The sequence below is a fragment of the Chrysochloris asiatica genome, unplaced genomic scaffold (genome assembly GCF_000296735.1).
Source record: "Chrysochloris asiatica unplaced genomic scaffold, ChrAsi1.0 scaffold00014, whole genome shotgun sequence".
NCBI classification, from domain to species: domain Eukaryota; kingdom Metazoa; phylum Chordata; class Mammalia; order Afrosoricida; family Chrysochloridae; genus Chrysochloris; species Chrysochloris asiatica.
In genome coordinates this window covers 6581679-6598664 of record NW_006408532.1, presented here as the reverse complement: position 1 = coordinate 6598664, position 16986 = coordinate 6581679, and the positions used below count along the sequence as shown (strand labels likewise).

At 47.3% G+C, this 16986-nt stretch overlaps 1 protein-coding gene across 2 annotated transcripts in view; it reads left to right on the top strand.

Annotated features, from left to right (window-relative positions):
• SH2D3C (SH2 domain containing 3C) overlaps nucleotides 1–16986 on the top strand; it is a 41124-nt gene that overhangs the window by 6909 nt on the left and 17229 nt on the right. Inside the window, exons 1-2 of one of the 2 annotated variants that reach the window (XM_006834794.1) lie at nucleotides 3570–3742; nucleotides 14802–14841. In XM_006834794.1, coding sequence (XP_006834857.1) covers nucleotides 3699–3742; nucleotides 14802–14841 — 84 coding nt within the window. In that variant the 5' untranslated portion in view covers nucleotides 3570–3698. Of the gene's footprint in view, nucleotides 1–3569; nucleotides 3743–14801; nucleotides 14842–16986 lie in introns of those variants that run through there. The other variant, XM_006834793.1, reaches the window with a different exon arrangement.

Here is a 16986-nt window from a genome sequence, read left to right as displayed (position 1 = left end):
TTTTCTTCCAGAAGCTCTTCAACTATCTCCTCTGTGGACTTGTGTGATTGTGCCTCTTCTGGATGCCAGTAATTCTTGTTATTCCTCTTCATGGTGTCCAACATGAATCTTAGGCCTTCTTCAGGTTTTTTTTTTATCCTTTTTCGTGTTTGCTCTTCCATCTTAGTAGTATTGAGAAATTTATCTTCTATCTCACTAGTTCTAGCTTCTATCTCTTCAATTTTACTCCTTTGCCCTTTCAGTGTATTGTCCATTTCTGATATTTTATTGTTAATTGTTTGGATTGTTTCCAATGCTGTATTTATCTTATTTGATTGTTCCTGTAGTGCTTTCCTGGCTTCTTCCTTATTTTTCTCAACTCCATTGTATAATGTTCTGATACATTTTAGAAACATTTTTCTGAATTCCTTCCAGGCATTTCCAGAGCCTGCCCATCTTCCAGTATGAAGTGTCGGTCTACTTCCAGTTCATTTGTCTCAGTCACTTTTTCTCAGTCTGGACATGTGCTGATATGGTCATCTGCTTCTGTTTTTTTGAGCATATTCAGGAGTTATCTGTGGCCTTAGTACTTCGATGGGTGTGTATTTTGGTATTTTTTATGCTGATTGCCTCTGGGTAGATGTGATCAGGAAATGGGCTTCCCTTTTCATTCTTCTTCCTGAGAAATTTCAAGATGCTACTGTTGGTCGTTATGATGTAACTCAGGATTCAATTTTCGGCCTATTTCCTCTTTAGTCTGCCTGTCCTGCTCCACAATCCTTGTTCAGGCCTTTTTTCTAGTTATAAACAGTACAGGGCTGGCTATGGCAGAGTGGTTTTAAATGGAAACTGTCTCTTTAAATTTTGAGATGATCTGTGGGCATGCATAGTAGAACCTTGGTGGGGGAGGGTTCACTTGCTCAGGTACTCCCTCTAGTCACCTGAATGGACGTGCACAGACAGCGAGAGACCAATGAACACATACCAAAAAAATGTCCACACCTTTATCTCCGCGGTTCTGTGGCTGCTCTGATCCTTCCCCTACTTGGTCTCACTCAAGATGGTGATTCCAGGAGCAGCTGAGTGTCTTGAATTAGAAAGCAATGGATTTCTTACTTCTGCTACAAATTCCCCTAGCTGTAAGCCTTCCAACCTTCTAAATATTCCTTATATGTGATTCAGAGTTCTGGGACCATTCCCTGAGCCCGCTTGGTCCAGTATTCTGTGTTGTTGCTGACAGAGCTCCTCACTGCATGTCTACCCGATCCACCATCTTGTTTGTTTCTCTCGGATTATTCTTTTTTTCCTCTTCTTTCTTCTTCTAGTTGAGTTCTGATCATCCAGCCATTGAAGCCAGGTCAAGTGGGTACTATCTGCAAGTGTGGGTATTCTTGTGCATCTCCCCTCACTTCATATCAGCTGGACATTTCACTCTCCGCTCTAGTCCTCTATGGCCACATCCCTGTCCCTGGACCCAGGAGTCCTCAGGGCTGGCCAACCAGGTGTCAATTCAGGTTTACCGGAGTCTATTGAATGTGGTCAGACTTAGCTCACAACTTCATTGCTGTTTCCTCCCACTTCCCCTTATCAGTGATCACCACGCTTCTCTTATGGCTTCTGGTAGCAGTAATTGTTTCTTGGCTTGCAGTTGCAATGTTACGTAGAATCCTTCCTCTATCTCTCTGTCTCTGTGTATCTTCTCTTCTTTGGAAGGACACCACTTATCTTGAGACAGGATCCTACTCCAGTATAATCTTATGTTAACCTAACTGATAACATCTTCAAGACCCTATTTCCAGACAAGATCTCATTCACAGGTACTAGGAGTTAGTACTTTAACGTCTCTTTTTGGAGGGACGCAATTCAATCTATAATATTGAGTGAATTGAGTTCACGCAAAAATGCAAATAATGATGATAGTTTCCATTCAGTAAGCATTTTTATTGGGTGTCAAACAAAAGTTATCTCAATGAAAATTCTATACAAGTTTCTATCATTAAAAGCCAGGATACTGTTGTTGTTAAGTGCCGTTGAGACGGTTCTGACTCATAGCGATGCTGTATAGGGTTTCCGAGGAGCAAATGGTGAGCTTGAACTGTCGATCTTTCTGTTTAAACCAACTTTTCAGTCCAGTGTATTAACCCACAGAACCACATCAGTCAAGGTGTTGTTGTTAAGTGCCAACAAATCGGTTCCTATCCATAGAGACCCTGTATAGGGTTTCCAAGGAATGGCTGGTGAGCTTGAACCACCAAGCTTGCAGTTCAAACCGACTTTGCAGTCCAGCGCATTAGCCCACAGCGCCACACCAGGACTCCAAGCGAGGTGTAGAGCTGGGATTTTAGCTGGAATCTGCCTATCTCCAGTAGCCTCACACTTAATCCATCGCATTATACCAACTACCCTCTAAGCCTTGGGTGATTTTCTTCATGCCTCTGGGAGACTCCTCATCCAAGTCATGGCATTCTCAACCCACAGAGCCTTTGGCTAAACCACACTAGTCAGAAGTGGTTGCTGAAATTAAAAGAAAAAACCCCAACTCAGCAGCAGTAACCCTGGGGTAGGTTCTGGGACCATTCTTTCTTTTTTTTCTGGGACCTTTCCTGAGTGACCAGACAGCCTCTGTGTGCTGGGCTATAATTGAAATGGGAGTGGAACCTTGTAAAGTTACGTTGTGAATCCAGTTCAGTCTCTTCCTCGTACTGGCTGCGTGGCATTGGACAAATCTGTTCCCCCTCACTGAGCCTCAGTTCTTCATCTGGAAAATGGGCATAATGATAACCATCTTGTAGAGTTGTGGTGACCACTCAAGGATAAAATGCCTCCAAAATCTTAGCATATACCTGACAATACTAATGGTACTGTAGGATAAGCAGTGAGCTGCTAACAGAAAGGTCGATGGTTCAAACCTTATACAGGGTCGGTATGAGTGGGAACCAACTGTACAGCACTTAACATCAACAATAATGATTGTAATTAATAAAACGAATGCTTTTCAACCATCCCTGCCTACCCCAGGCGCCGTTCTCCCACCAAATCAATCTATTCCATCTCATAGCGGCCCTATAGGGCAGAGTAGACCTGCTCCTTAGTGTTGCAAGGATGGGAGTAGACAGTCTCATCTTTCTCCCGAAGAGCAACTTGTTGCTGTTGTTAAGTGCCGTCAAGTCGGTTCCGACTCATAAGTGACCCTTATAGACTTTCAAAGGAGCGCCTGGTGAGTTTGAACCGCTGACCTTAAGATGAGCAGTAAGGCTAACCACCGATTTTAACCCACTGAGCTACAAGAACTCCTTCATCTCCTGTCAAACCCTCCTAAATCTGACTCATCCTGGCGTGTAGGAGTAAGACCTAAGGTGCTGAAAGGGATCTAAGGTCTGAGATATCTGGTCCCTTCCTCTAAATTGCTGAAGACTGTTGGGGAGGCAAGCGGTGGAAAGGAACCGAGAGAGGAGGAAATTGTGTGTGTGTGTGTGTGTGTGTGTTGTGTGTGTGTGTTGGGGGGGCGCGGGGCGGAGCATGGTTTCTCAGGCCCTAATGCAAACGCATGAGTAGAGGGCGGAGCGAGACGGCAGGCGGAGAGGGGCGAGCTTGGGGCGTGGTCGACAGGTCAAGCTCCGCCCCCGAGGTTTTGCTTCACACTCCGCAGCTTGGTGGCAGGAGAAAGGCAGGAGCCAGGCTAAGGAGGTCCGGGAGCTGCGGGCAGCGACCCCGGGGAAATGACTGCAGTGGGCCCAAGATGCCCCGCGCTGGGGCCTCGAGGGTGAGTGACCCGGCTGGGCCGGAGAAGAACCGAGTGGGACGGGAGTGGTCTGAAGGAGAAATTTGAGCCCCTAAGACAGCTGACAAACCCAGATACCAGTTTAGCATCAGGGACTTTTCTAATCCTTGTTTCCTTGGAGTTAACCCTGTCCCCACCCTGGCCTGGTGCACACTGGACATTGTCTCACCTATTCACATCAGTCCTAGGAGAGAGGTAGTATCATCACTCCCATTTTACACGTGAGAAAAGAGGTTTATGTGCCCAGCTTGACACAGCTAGTGAAAGTCCGAATCAGATTTAATACTGACTTCTGGGTCTATCCTTTTAATGACTGGGCCACTGTGTTCCAGTAGGGCTAGAGCCTCTAAGAAGAGTAATCTTGAGCAACCTCGAGAATGCCAAGCCTAGGACCCAACCAAGTCTTCCTCCCCTCTTGAGCAAAGGCCCTGGTGGTTCTGGAAGTACCATTGGCATTAGGGCTAACCTGGAGCTGATTGTAGAAATCGAAAGACTCAATCCAACTCCTAGTCACCCCAAGTCAAGCCTGAGAGTGGTGGGGTTAGCAGACCAACATGTGTTCTCTTCTGGACCCAGTGTCCCACCTGACCACCAAACCTAACTTTTCCTCCAGGAGCCTCTGAACCTTAGCCCAGCTTCCTGGAGTCAGGAGAGCTGCTTCATCTGGTGATCTCAGGCTGATTTTGTGCCTTCTCTGGGCCTCAGTTTGCTCAGCACCCCAGTGGGTTGGAGATGATCTCTGAGGATCCATCCAGCTTGGGGAAGAGGACCTTTGACGAATTGCCACTGAGCAAGACAGGGGTCCCTTTTCCTGACGGCCCTGTTGACATAAGAGGGAGATGATATCATCCTCCCTACCCTCCTGGGAAGCAGGGTGCACCTGGAGCAGGAGGAAGGAAGGGGAAGAGGTGAAGTTGCAGGAGTTTCCTGGTGCCCCACTCCCTAATGAGGTCATGGGGGATGAGGTGGGAGGAGATAGGAGGAGCCCAAAGCACAGGGATGCAGCCCCTTCAGCTACCAAAAAGTAAACCACCAGTCTAGTTTCCCATACCTTTCCATAGGGAAATGGTGGATCCCAGAGAGCCACTGGTAACCTTCCCCCAACTCCTTGCCAGTCCATGTTACAGAGGAGGAAACAGAAACCCAGAGAGGGAAAGGGAGGCCCCCCAACTGCCCCTCTACAGGAATTAGCAGGCCAGGGCCCACTCCAGAGATGATCACAAGCCTACTTACAACCAGCCAGCCCCACTTGGAGTGCACTAATACGTGGTCCCTGTCAACTCGTGACGTGGGGGTCTTATTCCCTCCATTTTGCCGGTAAAGAAACCGAGGCTCAGAGAGGAAAAGGGACTTTCCTGGAGTCACAGAACAATAAAGAGCCTGGATTTGGTCCCAGACCTGACCTGCCTTCAAGTCCTAACTCTTAACCACAGGGTCACATTTCACCTTCTGCGTATAAAAATCTCAAAGATTTTTCTACCATGATTTCAAGTGATTCCCCACAGCCCCCTGGAAAGTAGATACTAGGGACCCCGCTTACAGATGGAGACACTGACATTTGTTGGTACTAGCTTGATATTATATGTGAATGAATTGGCATTTCATTCATTTTAATATTTACTGAGATGCAATTATGCCCCAGACACCGTTCTAGGCTCTGGGGAGACAGCAGTGAGCAAGGTAGACAAAACCCTGTTTTTGTGGAGTCCCCATTGCAGCGTGGAGGAGACAGAGATAAGCAGGACAAGGGAGTTATGTCATCAGCTAGAAGGAAAGGGGTTATGGAGGAAAAGTAAAAATTAAATGAAGGGATTGGTTATACAGGGGTAAGGGTGGCTGGCTAGCCAGGAAAAAGTCTCAGTGAGAAAGTGACATTTGGACAAAGAAGATGAGGGAATAAATAAACCCTTTAGTATCTGGCTAATGAACAGCATATACAAAGGCCTTGAGGTGGGAGCATGTTTAAGGAACCACTGGAGACCAGAGTGGCTGGAGGGAGCAAAGGGGACTGAGGTGGGGGCGCTGAGGAGGCCAGAGAGGAAATGGGTTCAGATAATGTAGGGCCTAGAAGGTCCCAGCAAGGACCTGACTTTGACTCTGAGTAAGATGAGGCACTTGCTCTGACTAATGTTTTAAGAGGCCCTCTTAGGGGAGTTTTAGTGTACCGCTGTAGGATAAGCACTGGACTGCTAACCATCAAGTTGGTAGTTTAAACCCACCAGCCGCTCCTTGGAAACCCTGTGTTGTTGTTGTTATTAAGTGCCATCTAGTCAGTTCTGACTCATAGCAACCCTGCATAGGGTTTCAGAGATTTGGCTGGTGAGTTTGAACCGCCAACTCTGTGGTTCAGTCAGACCTTGTGGTTCAGTGCATTATCTTGCTGTGCCGTACCAGGACTCCTATGAGTGGGAACCAACTTGCCCAGGTGGCCTTTGCCTCTCATCCAGAGACCCAGGTCTCTCAAGGGGTGCTCTAGCTATTTGGAAGGAAATTGAAACTTGGAGGAAGGGTACCATATAGGAGAGCTGGGAACACTTTGTGTTGCCTTTACCCCAGTACTGATACCAGGCACTGACAACAGGCCTGGAGGCCCCCCTTCCCATTTTCTTCCGGAATGTTGATTCTGGTCCAAGAATTCCCAAATCTCCCCAGAGTCCCACGACCCTCTAGGCCCCTTAGAGTGACGTCAGCTACTGGGCATCTGGTAGCGATTACCCACCAGGGGAGGGGGCTGTGGTAGGCCCAGCCTGTTCAGCCTCCTCAGGCTCTGGGCAGCTGGTCCTTGTCTTCCGAGGGAGGCCAGCTGCTCCTGGTTCTCATTTCCTGTGGAGACTTTCTCACAGTCCTCGAGACCCCTGGATGCCTCAGCTATGGGAACTGGACTGGCTTGGGAAGGATAGACTTCCCTCTCTCCCCATTTGGAGTCACATATACCCCCAAACCCCCCCAGGGAACCCTGTTTGCTGGGTACTGGACCTGTGTCCATCACCTGTGTGGATGAGGGCTGGGGAGGACAGGACTGGGATATACTAGGAGCTCAGAGGCCTACTAATGCTCTCCGTGACTTCCAGTAAGTCCCTTCTCTCTGAGCCTCAATTTTCCCATCTGTAAACTGGGAACAAGAACACACCAGTTTCATACAATTGCTGTGATGACTGAATTGCAGGTGGAGCATTTACCCTAGGCTTGTCCCCAAACAGCCCCAGTAAGTAGGAGATGTCTATGCTGTTATCACCACATCCAAGTGCTGTTGTTGTTAGGTGCCATTGAGTCCATTCTGATTCATAGTGACCCTGTATAGGGCTTCTGAGGAGCGGCTGATGGGTTTGAACTGCTGACCTCATGGTTTACAGTCCAGTGCTTATCCCAACAGCGCCACACCAAGAGTCCTACATCCAAGTTATGTTGTTGTTGTTAGGTGCCATTGAGATAGTACTGACCCATAGCGACCTTATGCACAGCAGAATGAAACACTGCCTGATCCTGGGCCAACCTCACTACTGTTGCCACACTTGAGTCCATCAATGCTGCCACCGCCCAATCCATCTTGTTGGGGGTCTTTCTCTTTGTCTCTGACCCTCCACCTTACCAAACATGGTATCCTTCTCCAGCTTCTCTCCTGACAATATGTACGAAGTATGAGAAACAAAGTTTGGCCATCTTGGCCTCCAAGGAGCGCTCTGGCTGTATTTCTTCCAAAACAGATCTATTGGTTCTTTTGGCAGCCCATGGCACTTTCAATATTCTCCTCCAACACCATAACTCAAAAACATCAATTCTTCTACGGTCTTCCTTATTCACTGTCCAGCTTTCTCATGCATATGAAGCTATTGAAAATACCATGGCTTGGGTCAGGTGCACCTTAGTCCTCAACACTTTAAAAAGGTCTTGTGCAGCAGATTTGCCTAATGGAATACATTGTTTGATTTCTTAACTGCTGCTTCCATGAGTGTTGATGGTTGATCCAAGAAGAATTAAGTCCTTGACAACTTCAATATTTTCTCCATTGATAAGAATGTTGTTTATTGGTCCAGTGGTGAGGATTTTTGTTTACTTAACATTGAGATGTAATCCAAGTTATAGAAGAGGCCTAATGAGGGGAATTTGCCAAAGGTCACATAGCTTCCTGCTTCCCAGCTGAGGGTTCTCTCCAGAGCCCCAGAGGATATCTTCTCTGTTCTCCTCCATTCCATTTCCTCTTCCTGACATCAGGCCTGAGCCCTTAGCCTAGCTGAACTTTTTGGGGGTTTTTTTTGGCCCTCCCTTCCCAAGCTTCTCCCATCCCTACCAAGGAGCATTTCCCATTTCTGGGGCAATCTGCATCAGGCCAACCTGGCCCTAGTTTGAGCAATTGTGTGCCCTTGGACAAGTTATAAACTTCCATTTTCTCCCTTTTAGAGGGGATTTTGAGGTCACAGACATTCAGTCAGCACTCAGTGAATGTTCTTCCCCAGCAGGTTTTGAGTTCAGCACCTCTTGGGACTTAGAATCCCCAGCTTTGACCTGGATGAAGGTCCGGGTCTACCCTCTCCTTATAGGATTAATGCCATTTCCTGAGCTCCTGCTGGCCAGTTTATTCCAGTGAGGAAGAATGAGAGTGGGTGCAGAATGGTGAAGACTGAGCAGGAACCTATCCAGGACAATAGTGGCCCATCTTAGAGGGGGTTGGCAAGCCAGTGCTAAATTGAACAGCCTTCCCAGCAGGGACCCCCACAGGCCCTATTTCTGGGTGTCTCTGGAGAGGGTAGGTTTTCCATGCCAGCTTTTCTGCCCAGGGCCTATAAAGACCAAATAACTCAGAGCAGATGCATGGTCCTTCTCTTCTGTGAATGAGTGAAGTTCTGAGTGAAGGAGGGGAAGATGCTTCCACCCCTACAAGGCAGGGGCAGCAAGCTGGGAATCTTGCATGTCTCCTCCTCATATAATCCTTACAGCCCTTCTGGAAGTTGAGCCTCAGAGAGGTGGGGCTGTGGAAGGATAGAAGGAGAGCTGAGAAGCAAGTGGCAGAGTTTGTTGGCACTTTGTTGCCCTTGTGTTGGGGAAGTCTCCCATCAGAGTCACAGGGCAAGACCTTGAGATCCAAGGGAGCACACTGGGGGACAGGTAGAGGATAGACAGGCAGCAGGCTTCAGCCCCCATGAGGCAGGGCCAAAGTGGGATAGGATTGTAGCTTTTCCCTATCTTCTCTCCTCTAGGATTCCTGGGAAAGCGCACCCTTTCCTTCTGGGCCAGGATTGAGGCCCTGAGGGTGAAACTCAGATTTAAATGTACATTGGGGAAAGAAAAGCTAATGGGCTCTAATTACTGCTCATTAATCCAATTAGTTAAGCTAATGTATGTAATAAGTGGTATCAGTTATCAGAACAAATCAGTTAATACAGGCAATTAAAGGGGTTGGTTATTTAAATAATTAATGCAGCTGATTAATGGGACTGATTTAGCTGAATTGTCACTATTATTTATTAATTGATTTCACCATTAATATTAGAGGGGAAGTGCCTTTTAAATCCAGAAAATAAGGAATAAATAAATTGATTAATGCAGCTGAGTTTTTAAAAAATGGATGTTTTGATTTCTGGATTTGATTATCACAATAGAAGGGAGAGTTTCTAGAAATCACCAGGCAAACTGAGTACGGAGATCTGAAGGCTGAGTAGAAATTACTCTGGCCATATGGGAGAGAAGAGATTCCAGCATGTGCAAAGGCCCAGAGGCTGGAGGGAGTTGTGGAGGAAGTACAAGACTAGAATACAAGAAAAAGTGAAAGGAGAGGGAGGGATGGCTAACAGAACCCCTCACAGAGAACGGAGGACTGGAGGATTAGACTGTCTTCAGAAGTTCTGGAGCCGCTGTGGCATTCGTTCTTTCAAAAAGTATTTATTAGGGGCCTCTGTGGCACTGTGGGTTAATGCACCAGACTGCAAAGCCATTTGAACTGCAAGGCGGCAGTTCAAGCTCACCAGCTGCTCCTTGGAAACCCTTACAGGGTTACTATGGGTCAGAATCTACTTGACAGCACTTACCACCAACATGTGGCAGTGTGGGATAATGCACTGGACCACAAGGTTGGTTTGAACTGCAAGGTTGGCATTCATAGACACCATCCACTCCTCGGAAACCCTTGACGGCACTTAACTATAATGCACTGGACTGCAAACAGCAAGGTCAGTGGTGCAAACTCACCAGCTGCTACTTGGAAACCCTGTACAGGGTCGCTATGAGTTGAAACCTACTCTTGATGGCACTTAACAACAAAATGGTGGGACAAGGAGTCCTGGTATGATGCTGTATAATAAGCATTGAACTACTAACTACAAGGTTGGTGGTTCAAACTCACCAGCTGTTACTTGGAAACCCTGTACAGGCTTGCTGTGAGTTGGAAACAACTCGATGGCACATAGCAACAACTACAGTAGTGGGGAAAAGGAGCCCTGGTGGCAAGATAGGATAAGCATTGAACTACTAACCACAAGGTTGGCAGTTCAAATGCATCAGCCACTCTGTGGGAGAAAGATGAAGCATTCTGCTCCCATAAAGATTTACAGCTCCAGAAATCCTATTCAGGGTCACTATTGAGTCAGAATTGACTTGATGGCAGTGCGTTTGGTTTTGTTTTTTTATAGTGGGGCAGGATCCCTGGTAGTATAATGGTTTAAAGCACTGGGCTTCTAACTGAAAAGGTGACAGTTTAAAGCCACCAACCACTTCGTGCGAGAAAGATGAAGCAGTCTACTTTCATAAAGATTTAGTATCTCGGAAACCCTATGAAGTAATCCTACTCTGCCCTATAGGATCACGATGTGTCAGCAGTGAGTTTGGTTTGGTTATATAGTGGGACATTGGTAGCATTTTTGCCTTCCATGCCGGATTTGATCCCCATGCCACTCATGCTGTCAATGGAAGATTGTGTACTACGATGATGCTGAGCAAGTTTTAGCAGAGTTTCCAGACTAAGACAGATTAGGAAAAAAGACCTGTCCTGGTGGGGCGCTGTGGGCTAATGTGTCAGACTGCAAAGGTCGGTGGTTCAAGCTCACCAGCTGCTCCTAGGAATCCTATACAGGGTCACTATGGGTCAGAATTGACTCGATGGCACTTCACAACAACAGTCTACTGTTGAAAAGCAGCCAGTGAAATCCCTTTGGATCACAACAATCCAATCCACAACAGATCATAGGGATGGCACAGGACTGGACAGCAGTTCATTGTGTCATACATAGGGTCATCCATGGTAACTAAGAACAACACCATTGTGTGCCCAACTCTGTTCTAGACACAAGTCTCTGCTGGAGCTGCTGTTCTAGTGAAAGGAGGTTGTTAATATATAATAGATCAAATGCATGGCATGTGAGATGAAAGGCCAAGGAGAAAAATAAAAAATAAGGAAGGTCACACTTTCAGATGAGGTAGGCAGGGAAGGTCTCAGTGGGGATGATTTAGTAGAGACCTGAAGAAGGGGAGGGATATCTGGAGGGAAAATACTCTAGGAAGAGGGAACAGAAAATGCAAAGGCCCTGAGGTAGAAAAAACAAAGTACAGCAAGATGTTGATCTTGACCAGAGCAGCGTGAGTGAGGGGGAGTGTGGTTAAATACGGAGTTAGGGAGGTGGTGAGGACTAGTGTGTATGGGCTGCTATGTGAACTTTGAATCTTCTTCTGAGTGAGATTGAGGACCGCCCTAATAGAGGACCTCTGAGGAAGGATGTAATCTGAGTTTCATTTTAACAGCACTACTCTGGCTGCTGGAGAGAGAACCAATTACAGAGTGCATGGTTGGAGGCAGGGAGGCCAGAGACAAGATAATGGCAATAGTGCAGGTGAAAGATGGTAGTGACTTGTAAGTAGACATAGTCACATTAAGTCCTAGAACTCACAGAGTGTTGTAGAGTGAGGCACTAAGGGTAGGCTGAAGCCCCAGGCCCTCAGCTTCCGGAGCCTGGACCTCTGCCCGGTCTGATGCCTGGGACAGCCAACCCCTCCCAAGGCTCTGCTCCTGCTTCTGGGACTCTGAAAGGAAGTGGACAGGAAGCCAGAGGAGGCACTGGGGCGATCTCAGTGTCCTGGCCAATCTGTTCCCAGCAGTGAGAGGATTTCCGGGCCTAAATGGCAGGAAACATAGGGATGGGACACCTCACCCAGCAAGAGTGGGTGGAGATGGGCAGGGGGAGAGGTCTCCACTCCACCTCACCATTAGTGCACCTGGGCAGGAAGAACCCAAATGATTTTGCAAGCCTGCTTCAGTTAAACAAGTCCCGGTATTATAGTGGATTGCGAACTGGGCTGCTAACTGGAAGGTCAGCAGTTTGAAACTACCAGTTGTTCTGGGGGAGAAAGATGAGACTTTCTGTTCCTGTAAAGATTTACAGGCATGGAAACCCTGTACAGGGTCGCTATGAGTCAACCAACTCAATGACATAAAACCACCACCACTACTCCTTCAGCTAAGTTGCAGCTTGAGAGACTATGGTTAGAGATCAAGAAGGACTTTCCAGGAGGGAAGGTTAGCAACAATGACCCAGAATATCAGAACAGGGAAGGATGTCAACTAGTTTCTCGATGAGGGTCCCCTGACCTCAGGAGTTGGGAGAGATCCCAGGTAGAATTCTGCCCTAAGAAGACAAACTTTGCCCACCTTTTTTTTTTTTTAAAAAAAAAAAGCTCAGCCTTCTTTTATTTTAAATATTTGAAGAAGCAATTCCTCAATGTCCAAACTCCCCTCTGCAAGTTTTTCAGATGGGAAGATTGTGGCTTATCCTAGCTAGAGAACTCTGGACAGAATTAATTGTGATAGTGCCTAACATTGCTTGAGTGTTTTAATATTCATGCATTCATTTGAGCAATATTTATTGAGTTCCTACTGTGTGCCAGGCACTGTGCTAGAGGATAGGTATTTGCTGATGCAGACAAAGTGCCATGAGGCATCAGATAATTCATAGTAAATGAATAGATGTGAAGTGGTAATTTCAGGTAAAGGTAAGAACTATAGGAGAATAAAGCAGGGTTGGGGACAGAGAGTCAAGGAAAGGAGAGCTATCATAGGTAGTGTGGACAAAAAAAACTTCCCCGAGGAGAAGATATTAAGCAGATCCTTGAGTGAAGTGAAGGAACTCTAGTGGCACAGTGGTTAAGCACTTGACTGCTAACTGAAAGATCCACTGCGGGAACCCACCAGCTGCTTTGTGAGAGAGAGAGATGTGGCAGTCTGTTTCTGTGAAGATTCACAGCCTTGGAAGTTTTCTGAGCAGTTCTAGTCTGTCCTGTATAGGAATGAGTCGGAACCGATCAAGTGGGTTTGGGTTGGGTTTGAATTAAGTGGGAGGTAGGAGTGAGATGCATGATGATCTGGGGGAAGAGCATTCCAGGCAGAGGGAACAGCAAGTGCAAAGGAATAAATTTATCAAGGAAGTCATTGTGGTTAGGCCAGAACAAGGGAGACATATTGGGAAGTTGGTGAAGCAGGTAGCCTGGCACCAGGTCACACAGGGCCTTCTAGGTTGGGGAATATACGACCAGCTTTATGCCTATTATGGTTGTGTAGTAATGACACCCCATTCTCTCTCTAGTGGTGGTGGTGGTGGTGGTGGTGGTGGTGATGGTGTGCCGTGAAGTTGAACCCAACATATAATGACCCTTATAGGGTTTCTGAAACTGTAAATCTTTAGAGGAGTAGAAGTCTCATCTTTCTCCTGATTCATTATCAGTTGTTGTTAAGTGCCATCGAGTCAGTTACGACCCATAGCAACCCTGTATAGGGTTTCCAAGAAGCAGCTGGTGAGCTTGAACCGCCGACCTTGCAGTTCAAATGGCTTTGCAGTCTGATGCATTAACCCACAGTGCCACGCCAGGACTCCAATTCATTCTCTAAGGACGAATAATTCTGATTTGGATGGTCAACTACATGACTGGCCATTTACAGACTATGGAAAGGAGTTTAAATTCTGTCCTTAGAGGGATGTAAGTCACTGGAAGGTTGGGGTGTGTGTCGTGACCTGCTTAGATTTTCATCTTTGGCGAAGTCTGGCTGCAGCATGGAAGCTGGCTGTGGAGTGTGAGAGCAGACATAGGGAGCCCTCTGAGAAGGCTGCCGTATGCTCCATGGGAGAAAGGAGATGGCCCAGACCAGGGCCAGGCCTGGCACACGGAAAGAAGTGATCGGGATCTATTTTAAAAGCAGAGCAGCAGAACTTCCTGATGGATTGGGTGTGGAATGTGAGAGGAGAAACGGATGACCACTGTTTTTTGGCTTGAGCCAAAAGGAAAGGTGAAGCTAACATCCGCTGAGATGGGGAAGACAGCATGGGGAGCAGCAGCTTGGGGTGTGGAGGATCAAGTTTTGCTTTCGAGAAGACATGTTTGAGATGCCTTCAGACATCCAATGGGAGATATCAAGAAGCAGTTGAATTTATGATTCTGGTGTTGAAGGGACAGGTCTAGGCTATATCAGAGTCAATGACATTGAAGGTCTAGGCGGTAAGGTGGCTCACATGGAGAAGAATGATATTTGTTTGGAACTCTGGGAGAACAGACAAGGGGACCAGCAGCAGCCGCCTCTCTGGTTTCCCCAGGCTCCATTCCAGCCCCACTGAAGGCAGAGGAGATCTATTCCTCAGCTCTTCATAACCAGCAGTGGCTTTGCCATGTGCTGAGAGTGCTGAGTCCCATCCTGGGCCCCCCAACATTTAGAGTCAGAAGAAGAGGAGCCAGCGAAGGCAAACCAGGAGAATGTGAAGTCCTGAAGTCGGGGGAGAAAGTGATTGAGAAAACAGGTGCTATGTTAAACTTGTACCATTAGCTCCCTGAGTTCTCTTAATAAGCCAATGAGACTTAACACTGATTTCCAGATGAGGCTGAAGAGTGGAGGAGCAGGGTTTGCATCTAGGCCAGCAGAGTCCAAAAAGCTGCAGTGTCCCCCTCATGCCTCCAGGGTGAACCTTCTGTACTCTGAGGACCAGCACTTGCCCCAAGCAGGTGGGCAGATTGGCAGCCAGGGAACCAGGCAGCGCCAGGGGATGCTCACATCTCTTCTCTTCTTTTCTTCCAGGACTACTAGGGAGCCAGAGACTGGAGGTGACTACGTGAAGGTAGGAGGGGCTGGGCTGGGAGGCGGAGTTGGTCAGGGGACCCTGGAGGGCTCAGAGCCCCTCCCCTTTTTTGGAACATTGTTAGGAACCAGACCTCACTGTTCCCAAAAGGAAAGAGTCTAGGAACTTCCACAATGCTTGGGGTCTGGTTCCACCGTGAGTGCCTTCTCCCCACACCTGTGATTAGTCTCTCTTGCCCCAAAACTGAAGACATTCGATACTTGTTACCACCAGACTCCATGCCACCCAAGGCTTATGACCTTTAGATTCTGCCCAGTTTTTGATAACCTACCATGTGCTGGGTGCTGAGACTTGGGAGCAGGAAAGAATGATTCCGTTCTTCATCAACCAATAATGAGCACAGCTCTCATTTTTTGGAAGCTTAATTTTTCCTCTCAGCGGGAATGTTGAAATAAAGATGATAACAACAATAATCCTGTCACATTTTGAGTGTCCTGGTTTGGAGCTGAAGCTTGATTCAAACAGAACCAACTTGATGGCACTTAACAACAACTATGTGCAGAAACAGCCCAGGTGGCACAATGGCCAACCACTCGACTACTGACCAAAATGCCAATAGTCCGAACCCACCAGTGAGTCTGCAGGAGAAAAGACCTGGCAATCTGTTCCTGTAAAGATTTCAGTGTAAGAAACCCTATGGCACAGTTCTACTCTGTCCTATGGGGTCACTGTGAGTTGGAATCTGCTCCGTGGCACCCACAAACACTGTATGCAGAGCCCTCTGCTGGTTGCTGGCTACTGGACAAGAGACAGTTTTGAGCTTTTTACATGAGGGAGGTTTTTGACATCTTCCCTTACCACTGGGTATCATTGAAGGCTTTTTATGCTCGTTTACAAATGGGAAGGAGTCCTGGTGTGGCACTGTGGGTTAATGTGCTGTACTGCAAAGTCAGTGATTCAAGCTCACCAGCTGCTCCTCAGAAACTCTATACAGGGTCGCTATGGATAGGAACTGACTCGATGGCACTTAACAACAACAGATGGGAAACTTGAGACTTAAAAAAATGCAGTGACTTAAATACAGTCACACAGGTATTATCGGTCAGAGCTGGAACAACAAACCATTAAAAAAAAATGTTTTCTTGTGAATTATGCGATAGTTTACATGGGAGAACATTAGTTTTACATTCATCCTATCGTTTCATTGCCATGGTTACAATCCCCTCCATGCATCATCAACCAACCAAAGGGTATACACTATAAGCCTGCCTCTCCCGCCCCTGCCTTCAAGCCCCCCCAACCTCCCCGTTGTCAGCACACAGCCCCTCTCCCTCTCTGGGTCTAAAGTCCCCAGCTGCTCCAGCTACTCCATCTCTCCCTCTCCACTTCATCGTCTCTGCCTCCATCTCAGGGATCACTACTTGTCTGGATAGGGTCCTGCTCTCCGCTCTTCTCCCTTCATGGTCCCAGGGACCTCTGCTCCTAGACTGCAAAGCAAAGCTAATCTCTCCCCTCCTTGCCACTAAATGTCTACCTTTACATTTACAACCAACAAACCATTTTTATCTGATCATGATCCTTGGGTCTTCTACCACCAGTTCCTTCACATGACCCTGCCCTCCCGCCCCTAGCCAGGTCCCATGCTGAAGACTGAGCATATAGCAGGGCAAGGAGCACCAGGCTGTGTATGGGACCAAGGAAGAATCACAGAAAGATTTGAGTTTGTGTTTTGCAAATATCATTCCAGATCTGCCGTGTCCTTGCTGTATGACTTTGGGTGCTTCAGTGTTCACCCGAATGGAGTAACGGTGAAATGGGAATAATGGGCACCATCAATCCAGGACTGTTGTTTTGTTGTTAAATGCCATTGAGTTAGTTTTGACTCATAGCAACCCTGTATAGGGTTTCTAAGGCTGTAAATCTTTATGGGAGCAGAAAGCTTCATCTTTCTCCCACTGGTGGGTTCGAACTGCTTACCTTGTGGTCTCCAGTCCAGTGATTATCCTAGGCTGTGTCCACAAGTGAGGGAGCTGGGCCTAGAACAGGGATGGTTAGCCTGCCTCCTGACCACAGAGACATTCCACTATTCTGAGATGCTACCTATAAAACTATAAATGACTAGTAATGAGGCTGGGTATGGAGCGCTCAGAACTGCTCTCCTCCACCTCATAATGACTCAGATAA